Raw genomic sequence first — 25660 nt, 5'->3', positions numbered from 1 at the left:
GAAGCATATAAAACATCCAGTCAAGAGGATGGTATAAAAAAATATGTCCCAGGCGAGGGGCAAACACACAAACACAAGAAGAGGAATGAAAGCCATCACATAGGATGCAAGCAAATGAGACTGACAAGAAAGTCAACCAAAGGTAAGCAATAGGCTGACCGAAAGCTATTAGTATCCTCCATAAGATATCTTCACCAACAGTCAGCATTCAAGTCTAAGGGGCTTATTACAAGTACGGTTGTCCACAGGACCGCCATACTCGTGGTGGCGGTCTGACCACCACCACAACGCGCTTCCGCCTGCAGTATTCTGAGTGTGGAGGTCTGGAAACGGGCAATAATATGCTGGTGATGCTGCTGCGGCACCGCCGAGCATATTATGAGTTGCCTGTCTGCCGCCCTTTTCATGGCGGTGAGCCCACCATGAAAAGGGTGGCGTAGAGGACACTAAGGGGGACCTAACAGGGCCCCAAGCCGCTCCTAGGGTTGCATGCAGGGGGGGCACATGTTGTGCACCCCTTGAATTGCACCCCCAGTTCCTGCACGGTGTGGCGCTCTTCTATGAGCCTAACACAGCTGCCACCGTGAGACCCCCGCAGCACCGCCCGCCCAACCTGGATTCAACTCTGAATCTTGCAGGCGGGCGCACAACTGCCATGGTGGTCCTCCTGCAGATGGAGAGGTGCAGCAGGGGGACCACCAAAGTTGTAATAAGGCCTTCAATCTCAGACCTACAGATAGTGTTTTTACTTAAATAAATAAAGGAAGTATTTTACTTCAGCATACAACACATCATCATCAGAGGTCACTTCAATCTGCACAGAGTTGACAGATAAGAATTACAGTGGCTTGAATGCAACTTGGACTGATACGCAAGGATACGCATTGATGTCTACAGAATGCAAGTTACACGTGTGCCATCCTGGGGAAATTCGTTGGTAAACTTCAAGGGTGACCTTTTTTTCAGAATTGAAGTTAACTCAATTCCAATGTGAAGTTTCTCCTTCCCCTAGTTGACTCACTCTTGCATAGTACCTTTCTGTCCTTCCTTGTCTTTAGCCACAGGCCTGGTCTCTGAGTAATAGTTGGAGAAGAGAGCTGCAGCATTCCAGGTGGCATAAGACAGCCCACTGATCAAGATCTGTCACAAAGCATGGCTGGAGATATGGCTTACTGCTTAAGACTCTGGGAGAGTGGAGAAGCAATAGTTCAAACCCACTTCCATGGAGTCCATCTCTGGGATGGAAAGACCGGTGGTCCATGGAGAGTGTCAGTGCTGTCTGAAGAGACTTCACCTGCTTGGATAATACACTATCCAATAGTGCCCTAACAATGACCCACATTTCCCTGCTGGCCATGAACTGTCGCAGTTTGGATGTTTAACGACCATCTTGCATTTTCTCGGTATAACTTCCCTCATAGTCCACGGTATCTTTACTGGGCAATCAGGATACCATGCTGCTGCATCCAAGCACTTGCTATGCAGATCTGGGATTTCCTTTGCAAAATACTGTTGCTTCCTTTTGGAGTTGTTTAAAGGATGTTGGCAATACAGAGAAGTATTCTGAAAGTTGAGTCATGTTTTGCAAACAAACTCTGAACATTCAATTTGAACTTTTCTAAAAGCTGTTGGATTGTCACTTTGCATGTACGGTTATCCTATAACAGAACAGGAAGAATTCTTAAATCAGAGCTATGCTGCACGTGCTTTGCATATCTGACTGTGAATAAAGAAATCAGAGTTCCAATGATGCTTATAAAGATTGCCAAGTTAAGAATCACACATGATTAATATTTGCCAATTATCTTGCAGTGGCACACAAGTCAAGTAGAAACAATAAGTCTCCTTTTACAGACAGTGCATAATGACAAAGATTGATGTCGTTTTTCCAGCTCACAGAGAGAAGTATTGATGAACATATATTTAACATCCTGATTTATTTCAAGTTTAGTGTCAAGAATAAGTTCCACATCAAAGTAAAGAGAGTTGACTACAGAGAGATATTACTAAGGTATATCCATTCACTATTGCAATTAAATGCAGGACAGCTATGACCAGTTACTGAAGAGGTTTCCTTTTGTTTTTAGACGACCCACTACATCTTGCAGTCCTCAGTACCCAGCATTAGTGACGAGTTAAGAGTGGTGGAGTCCAGTGTCTGTTTTTTTTCTCACTTATCTCATTCCCCTTTTACCATTTCTATCACTGGCCTTCATGTTTTTGTGTACGTGGCCATCAGAGGAGGCAGAGAAAGAAATGTCTATTGCTCCCGTTAGATCTCACACACACAGTTAGTGCTCTCCGAGAGGATTGCACTGACTCTATCCCAGCTCAACCAACATTGTCCCAGTTCGCTTCTGGTGTGCATGCCTAGGCTGGATGAACGTTGGCAGCACCAACGGTGATGAGACTGCGCTCAGATCAAGATCATAATTGTCTGGTGAATCTTCACAGGAGGATCTTCCTTGGGCTCAAACACAAACTCACCACCCAGACACACCAAGGAGCCCACCCTGGGTCAGAGAGGCTATGAGAAGAGGTGTAGGGCAATGACCCCACTAACTGTGGAAGCAATCATGGCCTGGAGTAACAGCCCTCTCGGTGCTTCAGGGTGCAATAACCCTCCTTGTACTTCAGCTTGCAACTGAGACAGTTGACTTCCGTCATGGTTTTTGGATGGCAATCGATCACAGATGCAGTCTCTTTTGGTCCTCATCCTACGGCCCAGTGATGCCAATCCTTCTACTGAGTCACAGAAGGCAACTTGCCTCAGCTTCTAACAGTCTCCCTCTTCGATGTAGCGACTTCTTCATGCTAGAACACCTCCAATAGCCCTCTAAAGCAGTAAGTACGCTCCTTTCTTAAAGGCAGCTCCCCCTGGTAAAAACTCCTCAGGTTTCTGGTCTCGAGCTTGGGATGGGGTGTTTGCGGTCAAAAACCCAAATAAGGAGCCCAAGAGTTTCTAAATAACCACAGCTGTTGAGCCCCGGCAGAGAACTACATGCACATTGGCTGGTAGTTTCTGCCCCATGTTTATGAAAGTTTACAAAGAGAGTCTATGTGTTTACATGTTCACTCAGGTACTGGCTCCAGGCAGTCTTTGACTTTTGCATATTCTTCCCAAACTGGTCCACCCACAGTCTTTGTCGGACAGTGCAGCACGATGGTGGGGTAGTGCTGGCAGTCTCCTGCAAGGAAATACCCGTACAAAAAGCCACAAAAGAGAGCAACGCTTTCCCACTTAATACCATTAAACCTTTAGGGGTAACACTTCGAGGAAATAATCGTACAGGAAAAGGGAAGAGAAAGTCCCTATACTTCACTAAGGCCCTCTGTCTCCTCTTCTCCACACCCTACAGTCTGGTTTGCAACAAAGGACCCCAAGAATGCGTGCATGAGCCCTGCAAGTCACGCTGCACTCCGGGGCACATTCTGACCTCTATCTTATGTACCACTTAGGTCAGGAACTAAACATGGATTTGTTGCCTCAGTTACATGGGACACACTTGCAACCACAGACATTCTACTATACATATATACTGCACACGTATCATCCATTTCTAACATGGATGGAGTGAAAGACCCAATTTCAGAGTACTGACAAACAAACTTAAAACACAGCAGAAACCAGTAGCCATATCTCCCTTGCTTCTCCTAACAATAGAGTAGAGCTCTCAGTGTCACTTATGTCACAACGAACCCTCAGCACACATGCATGATTGTCATGTATGCCAAGGGGACAATTCTAAAAGTAATAGAAACATGCTATGGAAAAATCGAGGCAGAGGTGCTCACTGTCTAAGCCAAGCAGAGTGCATTTCGATTTCAACAGACGACCACCTAGATCTGAATCTGAATGCTCATGGACTTAATCTACAGATGTGGAGGCCTGATTATCAGAATAACTGGAAGGTTCATCTTTATTCCAGTGCTGTAACCCTTCTTTGTGCTTCTAGGAGATGCCCTATCCCTATAAACGGATTGACAGCGGAGCAAATTGGGATTCTCTCCCATTATCTTATCGTGTTAGCCACTTGAGAGAAAATTGCAAGCGGTCTGGATCGCAAACATACCACACAAATAATACCAGCGGAGGGCGCACATTATGGGGACGTACTATTTTTCAACGGCAGGCCTTCTCCTCCCTAGGCAGCAACCTGCAGTTGCTCCCTGTGCTTCTCACTGAACTGGGCAAGGTCTGTCCAGAGTCTCTTGTTAGAAGCATTAGACAGCATCATGAAGGGCTGGCTGTAGTCAGGGTCCTTCAAAACTGATGCATTGCACAGTGCAGCCTTCAGGCCATTGAAGACTTGATATTTCTCATTCCAGATTATCTTCCTAGACTTCTTCTTGGAGGTCATAGCTGCCACAAAGCAAATATGGTCTCATCGTTGCCCATAAAGTTTCAGTAGTTTCCAGTGACACCTAGAAAAGCTCTCATTGAGTCTGAATTGGGGGAACTTCCTACTCAAATACTGTTGCTCTTTCAAAACGAATGAGTGGCTTTTTTCATTCCCGGCCTGCTGTCCAAGATAGGCCACAGAGGATTGACTTCCCTGATCCTTTGTAGCCTTGATGGTCAGTTTGCTCCCCTGCATTCTAACCAACACCTGCACAAGATGCTTCAGGTGGTCCTCCCATGAACTCCGCAGGACACTTACGTCATCCAAGTAGGCCACAAAAACTCTTTCAGACCAGACAGTATCACAGATGACCAGGGACTGGAGAGTGGCAGGAGTATTCTTTAACCCAAAGGGAATAACCTTGAACTGATAGGAGTTGAAATGTCTTCTTTTTAGCCCCAGGTACCAGGACAGTCTGCCAGTAGCCACGGTTAAAATCAAAAGAATGGAGGTGGTTGGCAGTGCCCAATCTGTACCAGGTGTTCAGCATCAAACCAAATCAAAAGGATTAGCGAAGCGCAACTACTCGCCCGTAGGGTCGCAAGTCGTTGAGGGGGGGGATGCAGCATGACATCTACATAACAGTACTGAGTGCCCAGTAGTCCACACAAAAGCCCACCAACTTCTATTTTGGCACCAGCACCATGGGACTGGTCAGAGGTCTACAGCAGCGCTCAATCGCTCAGTCACTCCCAGACCACTTCTGGGCTATTCCTTCCTTGATGAACTCCAGGAACCAGTCTATTATCTTGTACGCTTTGCTTTTCCCCAGCAAACTATCCCAAAACTCTTTGCCATGTGCACCGGCTGGAGTTGACCTTAGAGCATGAGGTAAGCTATGAAATGTTTTCATATTATTTTAACATAAAACCAATATTTTTGGTAGGTATGATGTACCTAAATGAGGCATATAATTCTTTGATGTAATAAACAGAAATGAGAGCTTGAGATACAAGGAAGACCTGCAGATGAATACCAAAAAATATTGGGATGATTCTTATTTTAGCATGTGGGCTAGAATTCTAACATGATGCCTTATGGTCTCCTCAGGGTGATTTTCCCCACAGGAAAGCCTGACATATACATTATAGATTAGACTACTACTGTGTGTTGTACGTGTGGTAAAGGATGTTAATCATTTGGTGACAGTCTTGCATGCAAGTATTCATATCCCTACGGGATTCCTTTTAGGTCCTGGTGAAAACACCAAAGGTTTTCAATTCTGGTGCTAAAATCTATCGAACCGCTACATCAAAAGTGTGCTCGATGGTTTTTTTTTTTAACAGGTTTTATTTTATAATAGTGACGGTCATAGAAATAAAACAATTTGAAATTACACACCTCACACAATTTTAGTGGAGGGGTGTCAGAAGAAGCATGCCTTAGTCGAGATAAGAATTGCACACACATCCCTGAAAAGAGACAGCCCGTCTCAGGGCCCCAAGAAGAATTACGTCAATGCTGTTTGACTTTATGAACATAGGGCGCAGAAGTAAGCATATAGAAAAAAAAGTTGTGCATGGTGGATGTTGCTGTGTGCAGCAGTATATCTGGCAAAATTGGACCAGTGATGACACAGAGTTAAAAATCCCATAGGTCTATACCAGAAATTCTCATGTGAGCTTGTGTGGTACTTTTTATTATTCTTTGCAGGCATGCTCATAGTGAGAGGAGATATGTAGGTGTCTCACTGAAGCCTCATATGGTAATGCAAGTTGACAGCCTCAATCCTGATGAATTAGTTTAATTATTAAGAGGCTATGGGCCTCATGTAGGTAAATAAATTTTACCGTTTCTTAAATACCGAGCCGTACCGAATCGGTAAATTAGAATCGGTAAGTTATATGTAGGTAAAAATTCGGTAACAGTTACCGATTCGGTAACATTCGGTAATCACGAATCGGAATTCACCGAATCGGTAAATACCGAGGTGGTATTTACCGAATCGGAAAATACCGAGGTGGTATTTACCGAATCGGAAAATACCGAATCGGTATGTACGGAATCGGTAAATAAAATCACATGACTTGACACACAGCTAATCCTGTGCAACCACAGCCCACCCAACCAGGAAGTGGCCACACCCAGGCAGGTGTACATAATTAGCCGACCCTGGAGAGGCTTGGAGTGCAGAGGAGAGGCAGGGAGCCGGTGCCTGTGCGAGCGGGAAAACGAACATCATGTCCAGCCAGAGAACACAGAGCGACGGAGGGGAAAGGAGGAGGAAGCTGAAATTTAGCCCCAAGGAACTCCAGGTGCTGGTGGAGGAGGTGGTGAAGCAGCACCAGAAGCTGTTTGGAAGGCAATCCCTGCAAGTGCCTGAGGCTGAAAAGCGCAACATATGGCTGGCCATCCAGGCCCATGTGAATGCTGTGGGAGTGACCCACAGGGACATAGAGGTCCTAAAGAAGCGCTGGTATGACCTGAGGATTGTAACCAAGAGGAAGATGGGCGACATCCAGAAGGAGGCCAGCCGGACAGGAGGTGGAAGTAACAGGGCACCTGCCCTCACCGAACTGGAGGAGCTGGTGGGGGCCACAATCGAGCAAGAGAGCGTCGTGGGTCTTGGGGACGCCGACAGCTCTGCCAGAGCCGCCACACAACAAGGTAAGACGAAAGCACAGCAATGTAGCACCCCCTATCCCTATCCCACATCCCCCATTGTGAAACGAGAATCACACTGCAGTCCACACGTGTCAGTGCAGACAGGCAATGCATTCCGGGAGATGTAGTCAGGGAAACACCAACCATGACGTAAATGTTACAGGGCAACAAGGCATGTCACGCACTTGAGGCACAAGGAGACAGAGGACATTTTGGAATGTGAAATTATTTATTGTGACGCTTTCAATGCAGCCCTTCGGGGACACTGAGCCAATGTTGTATTTCTGTCCACAGATGTGACATCATGCAGGACAGGGCATGCTGCAGGAGAGACGGCACACCGGCCACAAATATCACCTCTAGCCAGCACAAGTTCAGACCAGGGAGCAGGCCCACTGGCAGCCGCACCACCAACACAGGCAGCCTCGCCGCAGCCAGAGCCAGCATCACCTCACCCAGAGCCAGCATCACCTCACCCAGAGCCAGCATCACCTCACCCAGAGCCAGCATCGCCACTCATGTTTGAATCACCGGCCACATCTCCGCTTGCAGGTGTGGGAATGAGGAGGCGTCCAGCAGCCAGGCTACGAGCCTTAGACACCTCGTCAGACGACAGCATGGGCCCTGAAGAACTCACCAGGCCCCAGGAAGGGAGCCATGCCACTGTGCCCCACACCTCACAGGCAGCACAGACGGGAGCAAGAGGGCGCCGCAGGTCGCGTGTCCAGAGTCCACCAGCACCCATTGACGGCCATGGTGTCTTCTTGGGTCTCGAGGGCCAAATGTTGAAACAACAGCGCCTGCAAACAAAGGCAGTCATGACAGTCCAGAGGCACATGCGGGTGATGAAAACTACATTAGTCAACATGGACAATAACATCAGCGGCATGGCTGCGGGCATTCGGGACATGTCCCAGTCAATCCAGCAGTTGTGCAGCAAATTAGATGCTGACATCGAGGCACGGCGCCGGGAACGGCAGAGAAGGGACACTACCAGCAGGGCACTCAACCGTCTGGCAACTGCGACTTCTCTACTGTGCCGGCGCTCTGTGACGATGCAGGAGGGCCTAACACACTGCTGCAGCGACCTGTCTCGGGGGATGGTGCAGGTGACAAGTGCACTAGGGGTGCTATTTACTAGTCAGGCGTCGACAACTGCTGCAGGGGATGCTGCGGAGAGCATCGACACCAGCAGCAGGAGCAGCATCACACCCCCCGTCCCAGAAGGACGCAGGAGCAGCAGGCGGCTTGGGGTTGGCTCTAGTGAGGATGCACAGGCCGTGCCATCCACCACTGCAGCGCGTATGCGCAAACATTGATGTGGCCCTGCTTAGCCACTTCCCAATGGGTGACGTCACCCTGGACATACTCCTTGTATAGATGGTATATTGCCAGATTGGCTTGTTCATGTGTTCATGGCGTGGTGCCACATTAAAACTACGTCATGACTAATCACAACTGGCTGTGTCCCCTTACTTACTCAGAAATAGTTGCATGTGATCTCTGTCCGTCTCTCTCTCCCATCGATTGCAGTTGGCACTCTAGCTGCGTTGCCCTGTGGCTGGCCTGACTCATCCTCGTTGTCCTCAAAATATGTTAGTTCCACATCTGTACCTTTTTTCGTGGCAAGGTTGTGCAGCATTGCACAAGTGGCAATAATCTTGCAGCAGGTGATGGGTGTGTACTGGCGTGCGCCTCCGCTCTTGTGGAGGCAGCGGAACCTGCTCTTCAGTAGTCCAAACGTGCGCTCCACCACATTGCGTGTTGTTTTGTGTGCCACGTTGTATCGTCTCTCACTCTGGGTTGCTGGGTGTAGGTAGGGAGTGAGGATGAATGACCGGCATGCATATGCACTGTCGCCTAGATGAGTTAAAGGGAAACATCAGTCACATGCCTCTTTACACTATGATTTGCAGGTTGCAAGGGGCGTCACTGTTACTCACCTAGCAGGTATCCCTCTCCAAATTCTCCGGCACTCAGTCGTGTGTAGATCCCACTATTCTGGAAGATGTACGAGTCGTGGGTGCTCCCAGGAAACTTTGCAACAATATCTGTGATGATGTTCCCTGCATCACAGATCACCTGCACATTGATGGAGTGGGTGGACTTCCTGTTCCTGTAGATGTGCTCTGTGTCAGCTGGTGGACAGATTGGGATGTGTGTACCATCAATACAGCCGATGACATGGGGGAACTGTGCCATGTGATAAAAGTCTGTTTTTGTTTTCTGCAGTGCAGCCTGTGTGTTGGGGAAGCTGATGTAGTGGTGCATTCTCTGCATCATGGCATCCAGGAACTTCCTGAAGAAACGTGACAGGCAACTCTGGGATACACCACCCACCGCAGCTATCACCACCTGATAACTGCCGGATGCCAGCAGATGTAGGCTGCAGAGCACCTGCACATGTGGGGGTATGGCGTGCGCCCTTCTTATTGGCTGGTCCAGGAGTGGGTGAAGGTCCCTGATTAAGTCCATGATGGTTTCGGGGTGTAGCCTGTACCTCTCATGTATCTCTGCATCAGTCAGGTGGAATAGTGTGATGCGCTGTCTGTAGATGCGTTCCTCCCGTCGCCAAACCCTCAGTCCTGCTGCCTGTAGACGTAGGCGCCTTGCAATGACATACATAGCGGCCATGTTGTCCACGCAGTTGCATTTTGGGATTGCTTATATGCACTGTTGATGGTTACCACCTGCTTTCAATCCGTGTTAATTACCGACTCTTATTTACCGATTTTCTTGGATTTCTTAATTACCGAGTGCTCCTACATGTCATTTTAATTTTTACCACTTCATATTTACCACTTCATATTTACCGATTCGTTAAGTATGTATTCGGTAAATCTGATTCGGTATTTTAGAATTCGGTAAATATGATTCGGTATTTACCGCCTCATATTTACCGAAAAGTCGTTTTTGGACTCCTACATCTCACTTGTCTGAATACCGGTCGGTAACGGCATATTTACCGAAAATCGGCCGTTACCGACCGGTATTTGGCTACCTACATGAGGCCCTTAGTGGCATATATACACATCGATATCTGCCCTACACAGTTTCTTATTTATGTTTTAATAATATGCAAGTAAGATATGGAGAAGCAGAAGGCAATGACATACAGGGATAAGTCGGAGGTCTCCTGCAAAATGCATGCAATCATATTGATACCACTCCATCAGGCTTGATCATTCGCATGTCTCCTTTGTTCCCTGTAGAGACCCCTGAGGATATACCCGCGAGGAGCAATGTTATGATGACGATTACCAGATTATGCGAAGTGCTGGTGAATGAAGACATTGTGGACAAAGGTGACAAACCAGTTATTTCAGGGTGTGTCCGCTATAATGTTAAAGAGTTGAAGAGAGCCCATCCAATAACAGAAATACTGAAGAAGTTATCTTACCTATGGGGACACCCTTTCCAGCTGTGCTTTAGCTAGAATGAAGACACAAGGGATTCTAAGGCCCAGGAGACTCTTGGAATCCTGGAATATTTTAATGTAATTTAATTCTAATGCAGCTCCAGCGACCAAAGGGCCTGAGGTGGGATCAAAGTCCAATGGGAGATACAGTACACCACAAAAGGTAGAGACATCCTCCATCAGCAGAGACCATTGCAGAGGCCCTGTATAATATACTGGAGCGCTTGAGAAAGTCACCTCTCCAGGCAGGATTAATGATAGTCAGTATTCATGGTCACTGTCAGCTGTCTGGGTGACGAATATGATGTTCTGATGGGCAGAAGACGGGAGAAGCACCTGATGCGACTTGTTGGATTAACACAAGATTCAGTTCGGGGTGAATAGGCTTTGAGTTTGGACATGGCTGTAGTGAAGACCACAGAGCACATTTAGTCCCTCAAACCCACTCACAAGAGAGAAAATGAAGACATTTGAACTCGAGAAAAGTATGCATGTCTAGGGCGGGCTTAAACAATGGTACGGATTAGAGCAGTTTGGGGAGCCCCTTTAGAGTCAGTTTAATTTACTGTTTTTAACATAAAATACACAAATGTTGTTGGGACTAGGGTCTGCGGGGAATAGTTGTTATCTGACCGCTAGTTACAATATACTGAGATGCAAGATGTGATCCAGATGAGAATGGGAGCATGCTCAAAACAGTGGCAGCTGCTCCGCTGAGGCGGAGGAGCGTCACCGCACTGCCAGGAAGTAGCAAAAGAAAGGGAAAAAATTAAATGATAATAACGTCATGTTATTATCATTTTATTTTGTCCTCCTCCTGTGGCAGCGTGCGTGAGGGGGCGGGGCTGCAGAACAGTCGAGGAGTGGTAGAACACTCCTAAGTGTGCAAGGACTGTTTGGTCAGCCCTCTCGGCCAGCCCAAAACAGTCATGTGCACTTTCCCTTTTCTTCATGCAGGCTGCATTACAGCCTGCATGGAGAACATGCCCACCCCTCCAGCCACTGGCTGAGCACCATGTCAAAGCACTCAGACCAATCACAACGCTGCATTGCAGCGTTGTGATCGGCTGTGGCGAGCGTGGGCCCTGGTGCTTCCAGTTTCACACAAGAAGCCAGGAAGAGGACAGGATGGGACACAGGAGAGGCAGATGTAAGTGATTTTTTTACCCTATTCCACACGGCCCCTTCACTCGCACCACTGCTGCTTCTAGGCAGCAGCCACGACTGGCTCCAAATAAGTATCTACTAGTATCAATTATGTTCTCCTAAGTGAAAACATGATGGGACTTAATGCTCTGGCAAAAATGTTAAGAGCTCTCAAAATGCTGAAGGACTGTAATTAAGAGAGATCTGTCTTTTATAAGAAACACATCTGTTGATGAGGGATTGCTGAAAACTCTGCTTCAAGTGGTTTCTGCAGCATTTCCCGTCTTGGGGCAAGGTTAAAAAACAGTAGGCTTGGCTGAAGAGCACCCTCTTCACAGCTTTTATGAATAGGCAGAGAGAAGAAAAATCACTACAGTTTTTGCAGTTGAATATTTCATTTTTTTGTGGTATCTACCAATTTGCACTTTGTGGGATAAAGAAGAGTAAATCCCATGGGTGAACCCAGAAAGCTATATTTTCCTGTAAACTAGACAAAAGGCTCATTTGTGCAAATCACACACAAAAAAGTAATTACTGAAATAAAGTGAAAGTAAGTAGGAAAAAATTAATTATGTGATATTTTCAATCTTAAATTTTAATACTAAAGCCAAGCAAGTAATGTACAGTTACACGCATCAGAGTATTTGGTCGCTAAGTTATATAGTGTTTGTCCACTGTCCAAAAACATGCTGTATCTGATGGCATCAACCAAGCTTCTGCTCATAATAATTTTTCGTTGTCTTTTGACCATGCAAAAATCTACTGAACAAAAAAGGTGTTATGAATGAAAGCTATGCACTTTTTAAAATAGTTCAGAAATAGAGATTATTTGTAATACTCTGATATTAAGATTACCTTCAATATTAGGAAATTCTGAGGGCGTTTACCAAACATATATTTTGTGCACAACGACTTACAGATGGAAGCAAAAAATAAGGAGAAATTTAATAATGAAGAACAAAAGCCCTACCGTTCTGCATTCCTACACTTCTTCCAATAAAAACGGTGGGTCTAGCGCACAGGAAAGGCCCAGAAATGCAAACTTACTAAGAGAGGAAATGATGTTTGGGTACAATAGACGTTTGTGAGAGTGGTTGCCTGCGTGTTTGAGCCAAGGATCTACCTAAAACCAAATAAACCTACCAACCCCAGACAGTTCTGGAAATTAAAGATCACTGGGAGTCAAGTTGCAGTGACTTGTGTGGACCCAAACATGTTTTTCTTAGCTACCGCGCCCTACCCAGCATTCCCACACTTCTCACAATAACAGCTGTACCCCACTTGTGCGGTTTGGTCTACCACCTGGTACAGGAAAGACAACAAAACCTCTTGTGAAAACGTTGTGGATTTTGCTGTGAATGCCAATCATTCTTGGGATGTAATATGCCACCATATGTATGTACTATGCATGTTTTTTTGCTACAGCACAAACCTAGCAAATATAAAGCCGAGAGCTGTACAGGCAAGCGTAAAGTCAATGGGTGATGGGAGAGGTAGCTGGTTTGTGGACTCTTAAAGCACTGCGATGAAGTATTTGTTAGAGAGGGGCCTTTTCAACTCTTTACTAAATTGGAGCATCTTTGGAGCTGTCCTAGTGGATACAGAATGTTATTCCAGATCCTGGATGAGTAGAAGGAAGAGGTCTGCTACCTTGTCTCTTCTTTTTTACCATTATTAGTCTGCAGTCTGATGGTTTCCTCGCTACAGCTGTTCCGGGAATCATCGGAAATGGTGAGATTGTTTGCAAGATAAGCAGGGCTGCTGGTTGTGATGGCTTTGTAAATAATTAAGCTGGTTTTGAAGAAGGTGCAGATCGGCAAGAGGAGCCAATGAGGTACTAGGAGGATGGGGGTGATAACTCAAGTCTTACCATCTTTCATTTCCGAAGCAACGCATGTACATCTAGTGGTTTAGTTGCACCTGAGATCAATCCCAGCTTCTACACTTGACCAAACTGTGTGGTCCTAGGCAATTGTTTTATTTCACTTTGCCTATTAGCATTGTTGTCAAGGTGGGTGGGAGGAAAGGGGGGGGGGGGGGGAAGAGGCATGAATGTATCTAAATTCATGTTTGAAAACGGTTGCTCAAAAAACAAATGAATGCACGTTTATAATTGTATGTGAAAAGGTGAAACGCTTATGCAGATTAGTGAAATATGCTTTTTGGAATTTTGCAGAGACCTATTTTTACAAGTTTGTTGCAAGAGGTCTTTAAAAATGAAAGTGCTCTTAAAGTTAAATGTTTCAGAACAGCTTCTGTGCTTCTTTTTTATTGACTGTAAATAAATGCTTGCCATATATTTAATATGAGTATTAGTGCTTTGTAAAGTAAAGCCTAGTGCTGCTGTTCAACCAGGGGCCGCATCTAAAGGTCAGGAGGGCCGCTGTCCTACTTTGAGTATCCCTGATATAGAGCTTTCTTGCACCACTCCCCTTCACGTTTACTAAATTAAAGAATGCAGCCTAAGATGAAAGCTTAAAAGCTGAACAACCATACTAAACTAATGGAGACCTGTTAGCTTATATACTTTAAGAAGGGGCATGATAGAATAACTCCAAAAAAATAGATTAAATCATTTTGTGCCAGTTATTACCAGGGAAGCAATTTTAGATGTAAATTAAGGTTTCCTGTTTAGGTTACCTATAAAGAACAACCCGGACTATTATTTTAACTGCTTGACCACTAAGCCTCCTGCCCACCAGAGACCAACAAAACGTGTAGCGTTTGTTTTCAAACACTAGTGAAGTGAAACAGCTCGTGTCATACTAAGGAGAATACTGGTTAAGTTGTCTCTGGAGGTTCATCGCCGTCTGGTCAAGCAGTACAAGACCATCAGTAAGGGAAAAATGCTGAGCTAATAGTCCCAAATCTTTGGCGGACAACTCACAGCTCTAGAAAGGGCATTTGGTAAGTTTGACAAAAGCAAAACAAATAAGGGGTGCGAAGATCTAGCCTTGTTTAAGGACATTCCTAGTTATGATGTTATCAGTTATATTCCCTAAAAAAAGACTGAGGGATTTACATGTCCCACAGCCTTGGCAGAAGCAGCACTGGTCCACTTGGTCAAATGCTGCATGGATGTTGAAACAAGCATTTACAATGCAATAGGTCTCGCAACTGCGAGTTTTTGAGCTTTTGGCATTGTAAACAGCAATGTCTTTTATAAAAACTTTAAAGGCATTGTCATTTACAAACGCAACACATATTGCATTGCAGAGCGTGGTGTCCCTGAAGCGGGCACCGCAATCATTACTAAAGTTAATAAAAAAAAATATGAAACCGAACACGGTGTCCCTGTAGCGGGCGCTGCGCTCGGTATTAAATTTAAAAAAATTAATAAATAAACCGAGCGCAGTGTCACTGAAGCGGGCGCCGCGCTCAACATGCAAATACAACAAAATAAAGCATCCGCCAATGTCCCCATCAATGTCAATAACAAAACTAGTGCTCACTCACTAGATAAATCAGTCCGTGTAACAAGCCAAGTAAAATGTCCAGTCCTTATGGGCGGTAACAAATGGTGACAAGGCGGTTAGGAGGAGGGACTAACAAGCCTCATAATGAATCGGAAGCCAGCAGTTACCAAGGACAATGACACAAGCCAATGAAAAATATGGGAGGAGAGTGGGCGGGGCTTCCACAGCATACTCTATTACAGCATGCCTCGCAGAGCGAGCAGTGCATGCGCACTGCCGCTAGGCTTAACCTAAAAAAACGGGCCAATAACTTTAGTCTTAACAGCGCCATAAGCGAAGAACAATAAACATAGAATACAATCCTGATCTGGATGGAGGGGTGCTCAGTTCTCAGGCTGTAAGAATTGTGTGCATCCCTGAAGGCTGGAGGATATATTGCTAGAAATGCATGGGAGAGTTGGATTACAGCTTTTATTCAGCTGTTCATAGGCTGTATGCTCAAACAGTGCACTTCATGGTCAGTACTGCAATACTGGACAAGGCAGACAAGACAACTTCGGGGCAGTCCTAGAAACTGTATATTAATGTGATGCCCCTGCCATAGGTTAGCTATTAGAGCTAGAAGTTTACTAAAGGAAACTTTAAAAAAACTTTCACAACCACCATACCTGAAGACTGGTCAAAAGGAGCACACTCCAAAGGTGTCAGCTTAGTGTGACGGCTCTGGACTGCATGACTGCACCCTCTCCCTGGGTGCGGTATTGGTTTGCCAGCTCTTTTCCTTGCTGGGCCCTTCTATGGTGGGTCCATGCAGCATGTGGTTACTTCAGCGGAAGGGTCGCTTGATGCCTTGGTTTTGCAAGTCATTGAGAGGAGTTGTATTTTGCAATTCATGTCTGTTTGTCGGTTATTTTATTTTACAGAATTCAATTTGATTGTTTGTAAGTAGTGATGCTATATATCTCTGCACCTCGTCTGCCCATTCACTAAGAGGTTTGATTTTTGATGAGACTCTATTCTTACAGGTTCTAGACAGTATTCCACAGTTTTACTCCATCAACAGCTTTTGGTATATTTTTGGTAAGGTTTTGTTCTTTTTTCTTCTTTTTCTCTTTTCAAAGGTTGACAGCAGTTCTATCACACGGCATGCTATCACATCCTTCATGGAGGTTGTTAGTGTTAAATATTAGCATTCTGCTGATCCTATGCCTAAAAACTCGGCTAGAAAAACAGACATTTAAGGTGAGCAGTTTTAGTGTGCTGAGTGTTACATATAACGGAGCTTCTCTCCATCAAAAAGTTGGGAAGCACCCAGAATTCCCTTCTTCCATTTCTGCTTAATTTATGCTATACTCTAAGCCTGAAAGGGTATTGCTTAGACTTTTCCTGGCTACTCGCTTGAATCTGGACAAAGCTTTGTCTCCGACGAGCTTTTATAAAAGCGAAAGGTGTCTCCGGGACTGTTTTATTCATTCCAGGTTAGCTTGCTAGATATTTTACCAATACAAAGTTGTAATACTGTGCCTGGAATGCTAAAAGGCTTTTGTCATTTTTCAGCTCGGCGTTGTTGGTACTAGCTAATTCTATGTTTAAAAACTTTACTACACAAGTGGCAAAGGACTTTGTCACTTTTCTAGTTTGACATTTTGCTGATCCTTCGCTTAAAAACTCTGCTAGAAAAACAGACATTTGAGGTGAGCAGCTTTAGAGTGTAGATGGCGTAGCTAAAGGACTGGCTGTCGCCACACAAAAATGGCTGACCTTATATATAACATATACTTTAGACATACAGAAACACACATATATAATATTATAGCTATACATATACACACACATATATTCACAGGAAAAACAAAGGTTAAAGTAACATTAGAGGTGGGTGTGATAAAGATCTGTTTTTTTTTTCAAATCTTAGAAATTCACTAAAAAAACAAAGGTTAAAGTAACGTTATGGTTAGGTAACTATGTCAGTGACAACCTTAACATTTCGAACTAAAAACAAAAAACACAGAAATGCACCCCTGTCATGCACTGCCTATGGCCTCACATATTACATCACTCAAAACATATTTCATGACATGACTCATGATATCTTAAATTAAATCATTGTTGGCATGACTGATCACATCGCCCAATAAGTGTGATAGTTTGTTTTATAGTTTACATAGTGGCGAGAAGCTACTATATTACTTTTCTATCTAATTTTGAACAGTCTGTGTCCAGCTAACTGGTGACGTGTTTGCAAAACACATGTGCTCCTGATGCACTATAGGTGTGTAGAGTTATTGAGCATTTTATAAATCTTTGTATTGAAGAGTAACTCAGTGCAAGTGACAGTTGACGACCCGTGTTCATTATGTTCCACACAAGTTTTTTGGTAATGCAGAAAAAGTTTCAAGCAGGGCAAAGAATCTACGTACCACATACTAAGTATTGTAAGCAGCCTTGAATTATTGGATAGAATTGTCTCAGCATGACAAATTCTACTTAACACAGAAGACTGTGTGTGAGGCTTGGACGTAGAGCTTTTGGGATCTATGGGCCGGGGGGGGGGGTCACAATGAGCCACAGACACACACAAATTTACAACTGCTGGTGTGACAATGGGTACGGGGAGATGCTTAGTGAAGTGGTTCTATAGCTCTCTCAACGAAATGATCCGTAAACCCCTACAGATGCTTCAGCAAAGGTGATGGGAGATACTGGGGTGGGAATTAACGGACCTTGAGTGGCGTGACATTTTGGCATACCCTAAGAAGGTCTCAAGAAATATGAGATTTAAATATACCCAATTCAATTATGTCCACATTACTTACTGAACGCCCCACAGGTTCCATATCATTTATGGAGGCGAGCAGAGAGGTTGCCCCAGATGTGCGTTTCTAGACGCGAACTTCTGTCATATGACTTGGAGTTGCCCACATTTACAGCCTTACTGGGACATGATGATCCGCATACTTAATGCCACTCTGAACTGCACCCTCTCTTATTCTGTAAAGATTTGTCTGTTGGGATTGTTCCATAGACCCAATTACAGAAGGTGGGGTCAAGATTCTTAGATTTGGCTTTGGTGTTGGCCAGAATAGCAAAGGCTTGGAAGTCTTGGTAGGTTGGACAGTGGAGACGTGGGTGAAAGATGTTACTATGTGGGCGAGAGCCGAAGATAGAGCATCCATGCGAGAGGTTGCTTTAGCGATATGGAGATGACCGATTGCAGGGTTGTGGACAGAGGTGTTGGAGGTGTGGAAACACCCAGAAGGAGACACAGATGGGAGCCCTAACAGTCAGGCTAGGTTGGATGAGGAAGGAATCCTTGGGGGGAGACAGTTGATGGAGAGAGTGAGTGATAGAGCAGCCTGCCGAGGTTGGTGAGTACTTTGTGACCCCACCCCCACAGCCTTATTGATGTTCCACTTCCCCCCCACCCCCGTTCCCCCTAACCTCTCTAGAATTCATAAGTGATCTTTTACACTACCTAAATGCCCTGGTTGACATAGATGAAGTGATCCTGCAGTTCCTTACCTGGGGCAATGGGCCCACAGATGCTGCACAACTGACGTGACCTCTGAGACAGTTAGTTTATATTTCTTTGTTTTTTGTTCCCATTTAGGCATTTATGATCCTCCTCCCTGACTCCCGGGTATTTATATGGTTGACCAGATGGGTGGACCGTAGAGGTACACTTTGGTGAGCTACATAAGGCCTAATCACTAGGCCTTATGAGGGACAAGTTGGTACTAGCAAATGCTCAGGGAAGCCAATCCGGCAGTGCAGTCCCTGCGATGTAGGGTCAGACTATCTCTCCACACTATTACTCTGCAGATCAGGTAGACAGAGCTTTAGCAACCAATGCTTATATACTTGCTGTTCTTGTTTACTTCGCTTTTTTTCTTTCCTGATGTACCCTATGCTCCACACTGTCTAAGGAGCAATACGCTATGACTACTCTGAATGTTTTTCACAAAATGCTAATGAAGGTTTAAAAAAAAAATAAACATAGAAGACTGCATGCACCAGGTACCAACCTACGTGCATGTTTGTTTTGCTTCAGAAGATGGTCTAACTGTAACATTTTCACCACAGTATGAAGGCTGCAGGTCGTATGATCTTTAGCACTTTCAGACCTTGATTATTTTAAGTGAACAGTCACTCTTTAGACAAGTTTTGAATAGAATATACACTTTTCTTATTAGATAATTTTTAATACTCTGTGGTGTATTTCACATGAGATTTCCACTGTCTGCATACATTGTGGTACAGAGTAAGCCATCTTAAAACAGTAAACAGTATTAATAGTAACCACTTTCCAACTTATATCTTTATTTTTAAATGTAGATTCAGTGACTGTCAGGAGTTTAATACAGGTAAAGACTGTCAGTATCTAGAGGAACTTGGTTTTCGCATAAGAGGCAATACAAATTATACGTGTTCAGGATAGGTTACCCTTTCATCTGTGGTTCATTGTCAATATGAAATTGATTACCCATTAAGTGTAAGGTGCAGGGTCAATTGTTTTACACATAACACAAGCTTGCTTTACCTACATGGTTTCTATGTATGATAGTAGTAATGATGGTTCATATTATTCTGAGGTATTTCGCACTTACTTTCATAGCTCTAATGCTATACACGCTTATTGAGCAATGTGTACAAAATAAGCTTGGATGATGTCATCAGTGATGTCATTTGAGATGTCACCAGTGATGTCATAAATAAGGACAGAATATGTTATGAGTTAAGTAATATGTGAGATCATAAGCAGTCCATGGCGGGAGGCAAGTTATAGTTAGCTCTGATAACTATACCTGATGAATGTCTGTTTTTTTTTTTTTAAAGATCAAAACGTTAATATTGTCACTGACAGATCCACCTAACAATAAAGTTACTTTAGCCTTTGGTTTTTTGTTTTTTTCCAGTGAATTTCAAAATGATTTTTTTTTAAACAAAAGCAGGCGTTTTTATCACACCTAACTATAATGTTACTTTAAACTTTGTTTTTTCAGTGAAATTCTAGTTCTTTTTTTAATGTGAAGTATTATTTTATTACCATACGTAAAGCCAATCCCCCACCATACAGGACCGTATGTTTTTTAAAGGGAAGGGGGCTATGTGGACGCTTATTAGGCCCTGGGCACCCCATCCTCCAGGTCCTTTTTTTTTTTCTTTCTTTCAAAGGGAAGGGGCCGAGGGCCACCCTACCTGGGCCTTATTAGGCCCGGAGCACCCCATCTCCCAGAGCTGTTTTTTTGTTAAAGAGAAGTGGGGCCATGTGGCCCCCATTCACGAGCTTGGTTAGGCCCTGGGGACCCAATCCCCCAGGGCCACAACTAAAATTAAAGGAGATCAGAGGCACGCAATCGCTTCCTCCCGAGCCTTTTCTGGCTCCCAGGGCCCACACTACTAATGGTGGGTACCCACACAGGGCACCTGAGAGGGAAGCACCAGGGCCCCCTTGGCCCCATCCAGTTCCCCGCATGCTGTGGGAGACGGCATTGCTCCCGCCCGCCCGCAGGGAGCAGCTACTGATACAGGTCCTCTGGGTGGGAGCAATAGTTTGATCTGTTTCCCTGCTAGCATCAGTGCAGACAGAAAATCAGATCAAAAGTCTGCTCCCAGCCAGCAGGAGTATTTTTAAAGCTCCTGCCAGCTGGAAGCAGACTTTGTGTTTTCTCCAGCTTGGCGGGAGATTAAAAAAATGCTCCCGCCAAGCGGGAGCAAACACAGGTCTCCCTGCCCACGCGGTAGGGAAACCGCTATGTCCCGGGGTGGGTTCCACAGGATACAACTGGTGAGCCGTCCCCAGGGGATTTCAGACTTGGGGTGGGCTTCCTGGGGCCTTTAATGGACAGGCAGCCAAACAGAGCGCTCATTCCTACAGGAGTCTGACTCCCACAGGAGCGAGATGGCCCAAGGGAAATAAAGATCTCTGGTCCAATTGGATTGCTGTATTTTTTAATTGGCGTCCCCGCAAGAGTCCCTTGAGCCTCTCGCAGACCCAATCAGCCAGATATACACTTACTTTTTAACCTTAATTTCTCAAAAATGTACTGAACAGGTATACAGCAACTCACAAAAAGCACAGTCTGCAGACCAAGATCTAGCTTCCTGCCAAATTTAGTGTAATTCCATTCAGCAGTTTTAGCTTAGCGCTTCTTAAAGAAGTCTAAGGAAAATGCTTGAGGATTTCTCTGCCCCTATTTGACGGATCACCCCGAAACTTTCCATGCACAAACTAGTCAAGAAGTAGCACCTTTCTAGAACATTTTGTGGAAATTCATCAAACAGGGCCTTATTCACTAGCAACACAAAACACGCTTTGCCTGTATAACAGCTGACCTAACTATAACTACCCAGTGGCAACAGCAGTATATGTTTCCTATATTAGGATCTAAAGAAGGTCAGTCATTTTTGTCTCACAACACCCAGGTAGGAAGACGGTCTTGTGTACCTTTTGGGCAGAAAAAGACAGAAATGTCGACTAAATATCAACTACAGTACTACAGACTAAAACCAGAGCCACTGGAATTAGGTGTTAGGGGAGGGCCAAACTATGCAGCAGGGTTGAGTAAATTATGCAGCAAGAAAAGGCAAATTATGCAGCGTAGTAGGGCACATTTTATGATAGTATTACTTCAATATTTTGTCATTTTTACACTTGTTAACAAAGCCTGGAATGGTTGCACCTCATTAGTACCAGTTTTGTAACACAAAAATATAACAATAAGCAACAGGAAGGTGGCTAGTCAAGATTTGCAAAGGGCCTTCCACTGCGCATCAACACGTGTCACTGCGTATATGCATACGCTCCCATGGTCGATCTTTAAGGCACTTGATAAACTTTTGGTTTCTTTGGTATGGGACAGGAAGAGAAGTAGAGTACATCAGTGGGCCAAGACAAAAGGTGGCCTTGACTTCCTGGATAAGGAGCTATACTACAAAGCAACACAGCTTCAACATGTGACTCTGAGGTGTGCGGAGGGGGAAAACTGGGAGAAGTCACTCTTCCGAGGGACAGTGGCGATAGAAAACCTACCTCACTATACGATGCAAGTCTCACCTAACGGAGAAAATCCCTGCTGCTATCCATGGTGTGTCCAAGGTGTTGGATATGACGGTTACAAAAGTGATGAGAAAGCCTCCTTCCTCAAGATCTATGCAATTAGAGTGGATCAAAACATTCAGGGACATAGCCTAACACGTCATTGGAGCAATGGTGCACAGGCAGCTCTCTCACTCTTGCGGACTAGCGGATTTATATCCAACAGATAATTTTATCACTTTTGAGGAAGCATGCGAGACCTTTTGGGTCAACCGAGGACAGTTCCTACAATTTGCCAAGCTGAGCAATATAGCAATGCAAATCTGGACCGAATTTCCAAATGCTCCATGATCCTCGGCTACATTGAAGTTGATGACTGAGGATGGTGAATGATTCCATCTAATCTCCAGACGCTAAAGAGCACTAAAAGCTGACAGAGTGCCCACAAACTAGACAAGTCCCTCCCTAGAGGAGGAATGAATTGACAGCAACCTATACCCTGGTCCACGCAATAGCCAGTAATCCAAAGTTCAAATTGACACACTTTAATGTACTGCACCACACCTACCCAACCCTGGCCAGACTAAATAATATATATTACATAGATTCCTTATGTTGCGGAGATGCAACCTTATTACACATGGTGCGGGAGTGCACGCCAATACATGCATACTGGGAGGAAATCCTTATCTCTCTCAAACAGATGAAATGTGTACAGTTGGTGCCTACCGTGAGGCAACGTGTGCTTGGCTTTCTACTTAGACACAAAAGGGGGAAGATACTGTATAAATTTGTGAAGTTAGGGTTAGTGCCGAGTAAAAGACGCATACACTGAAGTAACACAAGGGTGCACCACATATATGAAACTTGGCTTTGTGATATGATTGAGTGGGCTTGGGTGGAAGAAAGGCAGCTGAAAGCGATCAGGAATGATGACAAAGCACAAGAGGAGATTGCATGGTGCGCAGAAACGATCCACTTGCTTTCTGCCCCAGATGCCCGAGAGAATGAACAAGAGGATAATGGGGAAGTATCGACCCTGAATACGTACAGAGTTATTCTACATACCCTATAGGCCGATATCAGGCAGACCAGGGCGAGATATGATTAAGAGGCAGGCTGAGAAAGGGAGAAGAGACAAAAGCCGCTACACCTGGCCCTGAGTTGCTGCGGCATATATACATGACGTAGACCTTCATGGCCCAAATATGTCCGGCAGGTGGGTTAAGAGAGGGGGTTGTGTAATGTGTTACTGGTGGCTTTTTGTGATTCTCTGCAAGTGATTGGTTGCACTGCAAGATGTTCTTATTCTGAATGTTGCTGTCTTTATTTCTAAATATAGATATATATATTTTTTTAATGAAATACCACCAAAATAATTGTCCTGTAAAAGGAAAAACTGGCCCTCAAAAGCATAGAATCCTCTAGTAACCTTACACAATTAATCCCTAAAATACTTTATTCGGCTAACTTAGCCATAAAAAAAATCAAAATCATCATATCGTACATCAGTAAAAACAAACAATTCATGGAAAAAAACATGGTTCCATTCCATCGACCTTACACATTTAAAAAATTAACTTTTGGTTCAACCACCTTATAGCTCACAATTGCAGACTTTTAGACTTCTATCATTGTGAATAAAAAGTTGAAATAAAGGCCCTTGACAAACTCATAGGGACTGTGCACACCACTTTATTATTACTTTTTTGGCAAGCTCCAAGGACTGCTGGACAGACGGAGGGAATAAGAAGAAGCAGAAATAACGAATTGAAATGGACAATTCTGTTATCTTCCTTATCTTGAAGTATGTGTGTGACAACCCATGCAACCTCCAAGTGTAGCTGCGAAATGGGCCCATGCATAGCTAATGTAATGGCTGCAAGCAACCTGTGCTTTTTAGCCAACAGCACTTTGCATGTTGGCATTTTTCAGCTCTAAACTGTCAAATCAAAGGCAAAACTTCAAGTCCCACAATACAATATGCTAAAGTAATCTCAGGCTGGATGAAGATGTCACACACTAAATGGGGCCACTTGGCAGGTATCTCGGGGCCCTGTGGGCGAGTATGTCTCCTTGATATCCCTAAAATGGGAAGGGGTAATAAGAGATTGATGACATACCCAAAGACTCCCGAATCCCCCCTTGCCATGTGAGATACCTACACCCTGTCAATGGTTCATCGTCACTAGCACTTTTCATTTTTAGAATTGCTTTTAATATTATAATGGATTAACAATCCCATAAAAAAAGTTTTTGGGTGCACGAGACACGGCAAAAATAAATTTTTAACTAAGTAAACGCGTTGCGGTTGCTTGTGAGTTTACTCGATAACACCAGTAATGTAGAACTTGATGATCCTTACTTCAACATAAACCGTTTATTTCTACTATCCCAAAGGTTGGTCCGAGGTACATTTTCTGAGCTATTTTCACCCAGACCCAAACAGCAGCGCGATCCTTAAGTACTGTGGTTTAATAGCAGCATAACAGAAGGTGTCCACGAAACCACCAGAATAAAAAAAACTACAACAGGTGGTATTTTACACAAATAACTAGCACAGTGCATATTTTGTTCTGGGTTTTAGGTGAAAATGCCAAGTAGATTGATGATTTAGTAAATATTTCAATCAATATTTATGTTTCCTCTTTAACATTTCATTTAAGGTGGTGTGAGGAGCAGCTCCATTCAAAGATGGCCGCCCTGCTTTCCATACTCGGACAGCGAAACTAGAGGCTGGCCAGGGCCGGAACAAGAAAAGTCAGCGCGTTCGTTCTTAGAAGCTGTTTATGGTACGCACCTTGAGTTGCTTGCTGCGCAACGCTTTTAGTCGCTCTTTTCTGCGCAAAGCTTCCTCCTGCAACCGTCCAACCTCCATATTCACACTCTGCAGCACGCTAAAGGAGCATGATGAGCGACGAGTTCTGACCTAATATTTCGTCGGCAGACATAAGGGAAGATTGCAGATCCAATCGATGAGCATCTAGCTCCGACCTCTCCAATGCCCTGTAACCTTAGATGTAAAAACAAACACACGTGCCTGTGAAAGGAAAGAGTCATAGCTCACACATGCCAACATTTTAGAAAAGGAAATTGTGAGATTTGGGGGGAAAATCGGGAGAATTGTTTCTACCAATTGACTTCTCTTGGAGCAGTTGAAATTTCAAGAGACAACCAAAATAACGCTATTTTCGTCTTCAAAAATCGGGAATCTCCCACCTGAATGGGGTCTGCTGGCATGTATGGTTAGCTGCAGAGCTCTTTAGTTTCCCAAACGCAGGCTCATAGCTGAAGAGTTGTCAATCTGCTTATGTACAACGTGTCTATGTTTTCTGTGAGCTTTTGTGTGACATTTAACTGTCTTATGCAGAGGCGCAACTAGAGCCACATTTCGGGGGGGGGGGGGGGGGCTAAGAAAACATTTCGGAAGGGGGCTGAACCTTTACGCAATAGGCGGAGTGGGGCCGATTTTCGGTGGAGGGTCTGAATCTTTAAGCAATAGGCAGAGTGGAGCTGCAGGGGCTCTTAGAAAGTCCTCATTAACATGCAAATGTTCTTTTAAAGACCTGTGAAGTGCTCGGGTGCGGCTGTATTCGTGCCCGGGAAGCTGTCTCATCCCGGGCTACCATACACG

At 44.6% G+C, this 25660-nt stretch overlaps 1 protein-coding gene across 1 annotated transcript in view; it reads right to left on the bottom strand.

The window, feature by feature from the left end:
- Positions 1-24992, bottom strand: part of CCDC12 (coiled-coil domain containing 12) — a 384158-nt gene extending 359166 nt beyond the window's left edge. Inside the window, exon 1 of the mRNA XM_085628558.1 lies at positions 24827-24992. Coding sequence (XP_085484684.1) covers positions 24827-24904 — 78 coding nt within the window. The 5' untranslated portion in view covers positions 24905-24992. The remainder of the gene's footprint in view (positions 1-24826) is intronic.
- Between the last annotated feature and the right edge of the window lie 668 nt (positions 24993-25660).

The sequence above is a fragment of the Triturus cristatus genome, chromosome 10 (genome assembly GCF_964204655.1).
Source record: "Triturus cristatus chromosome 10, aTriCri1.1, whole genome shotgun sequence".
Classification (NCBI taxonomy): domain Eukaryota; kingdom Metazoa; phylum Chordata; class Amphibia; order Caudata; family Salamandridae; genus Triturus; species Triturus cristatus.
The sequence above is the reverse complement of the archived record's forward strand: the minus strand, read 5'-3'. Positions and strand labels throughout refer to the sequence as shown.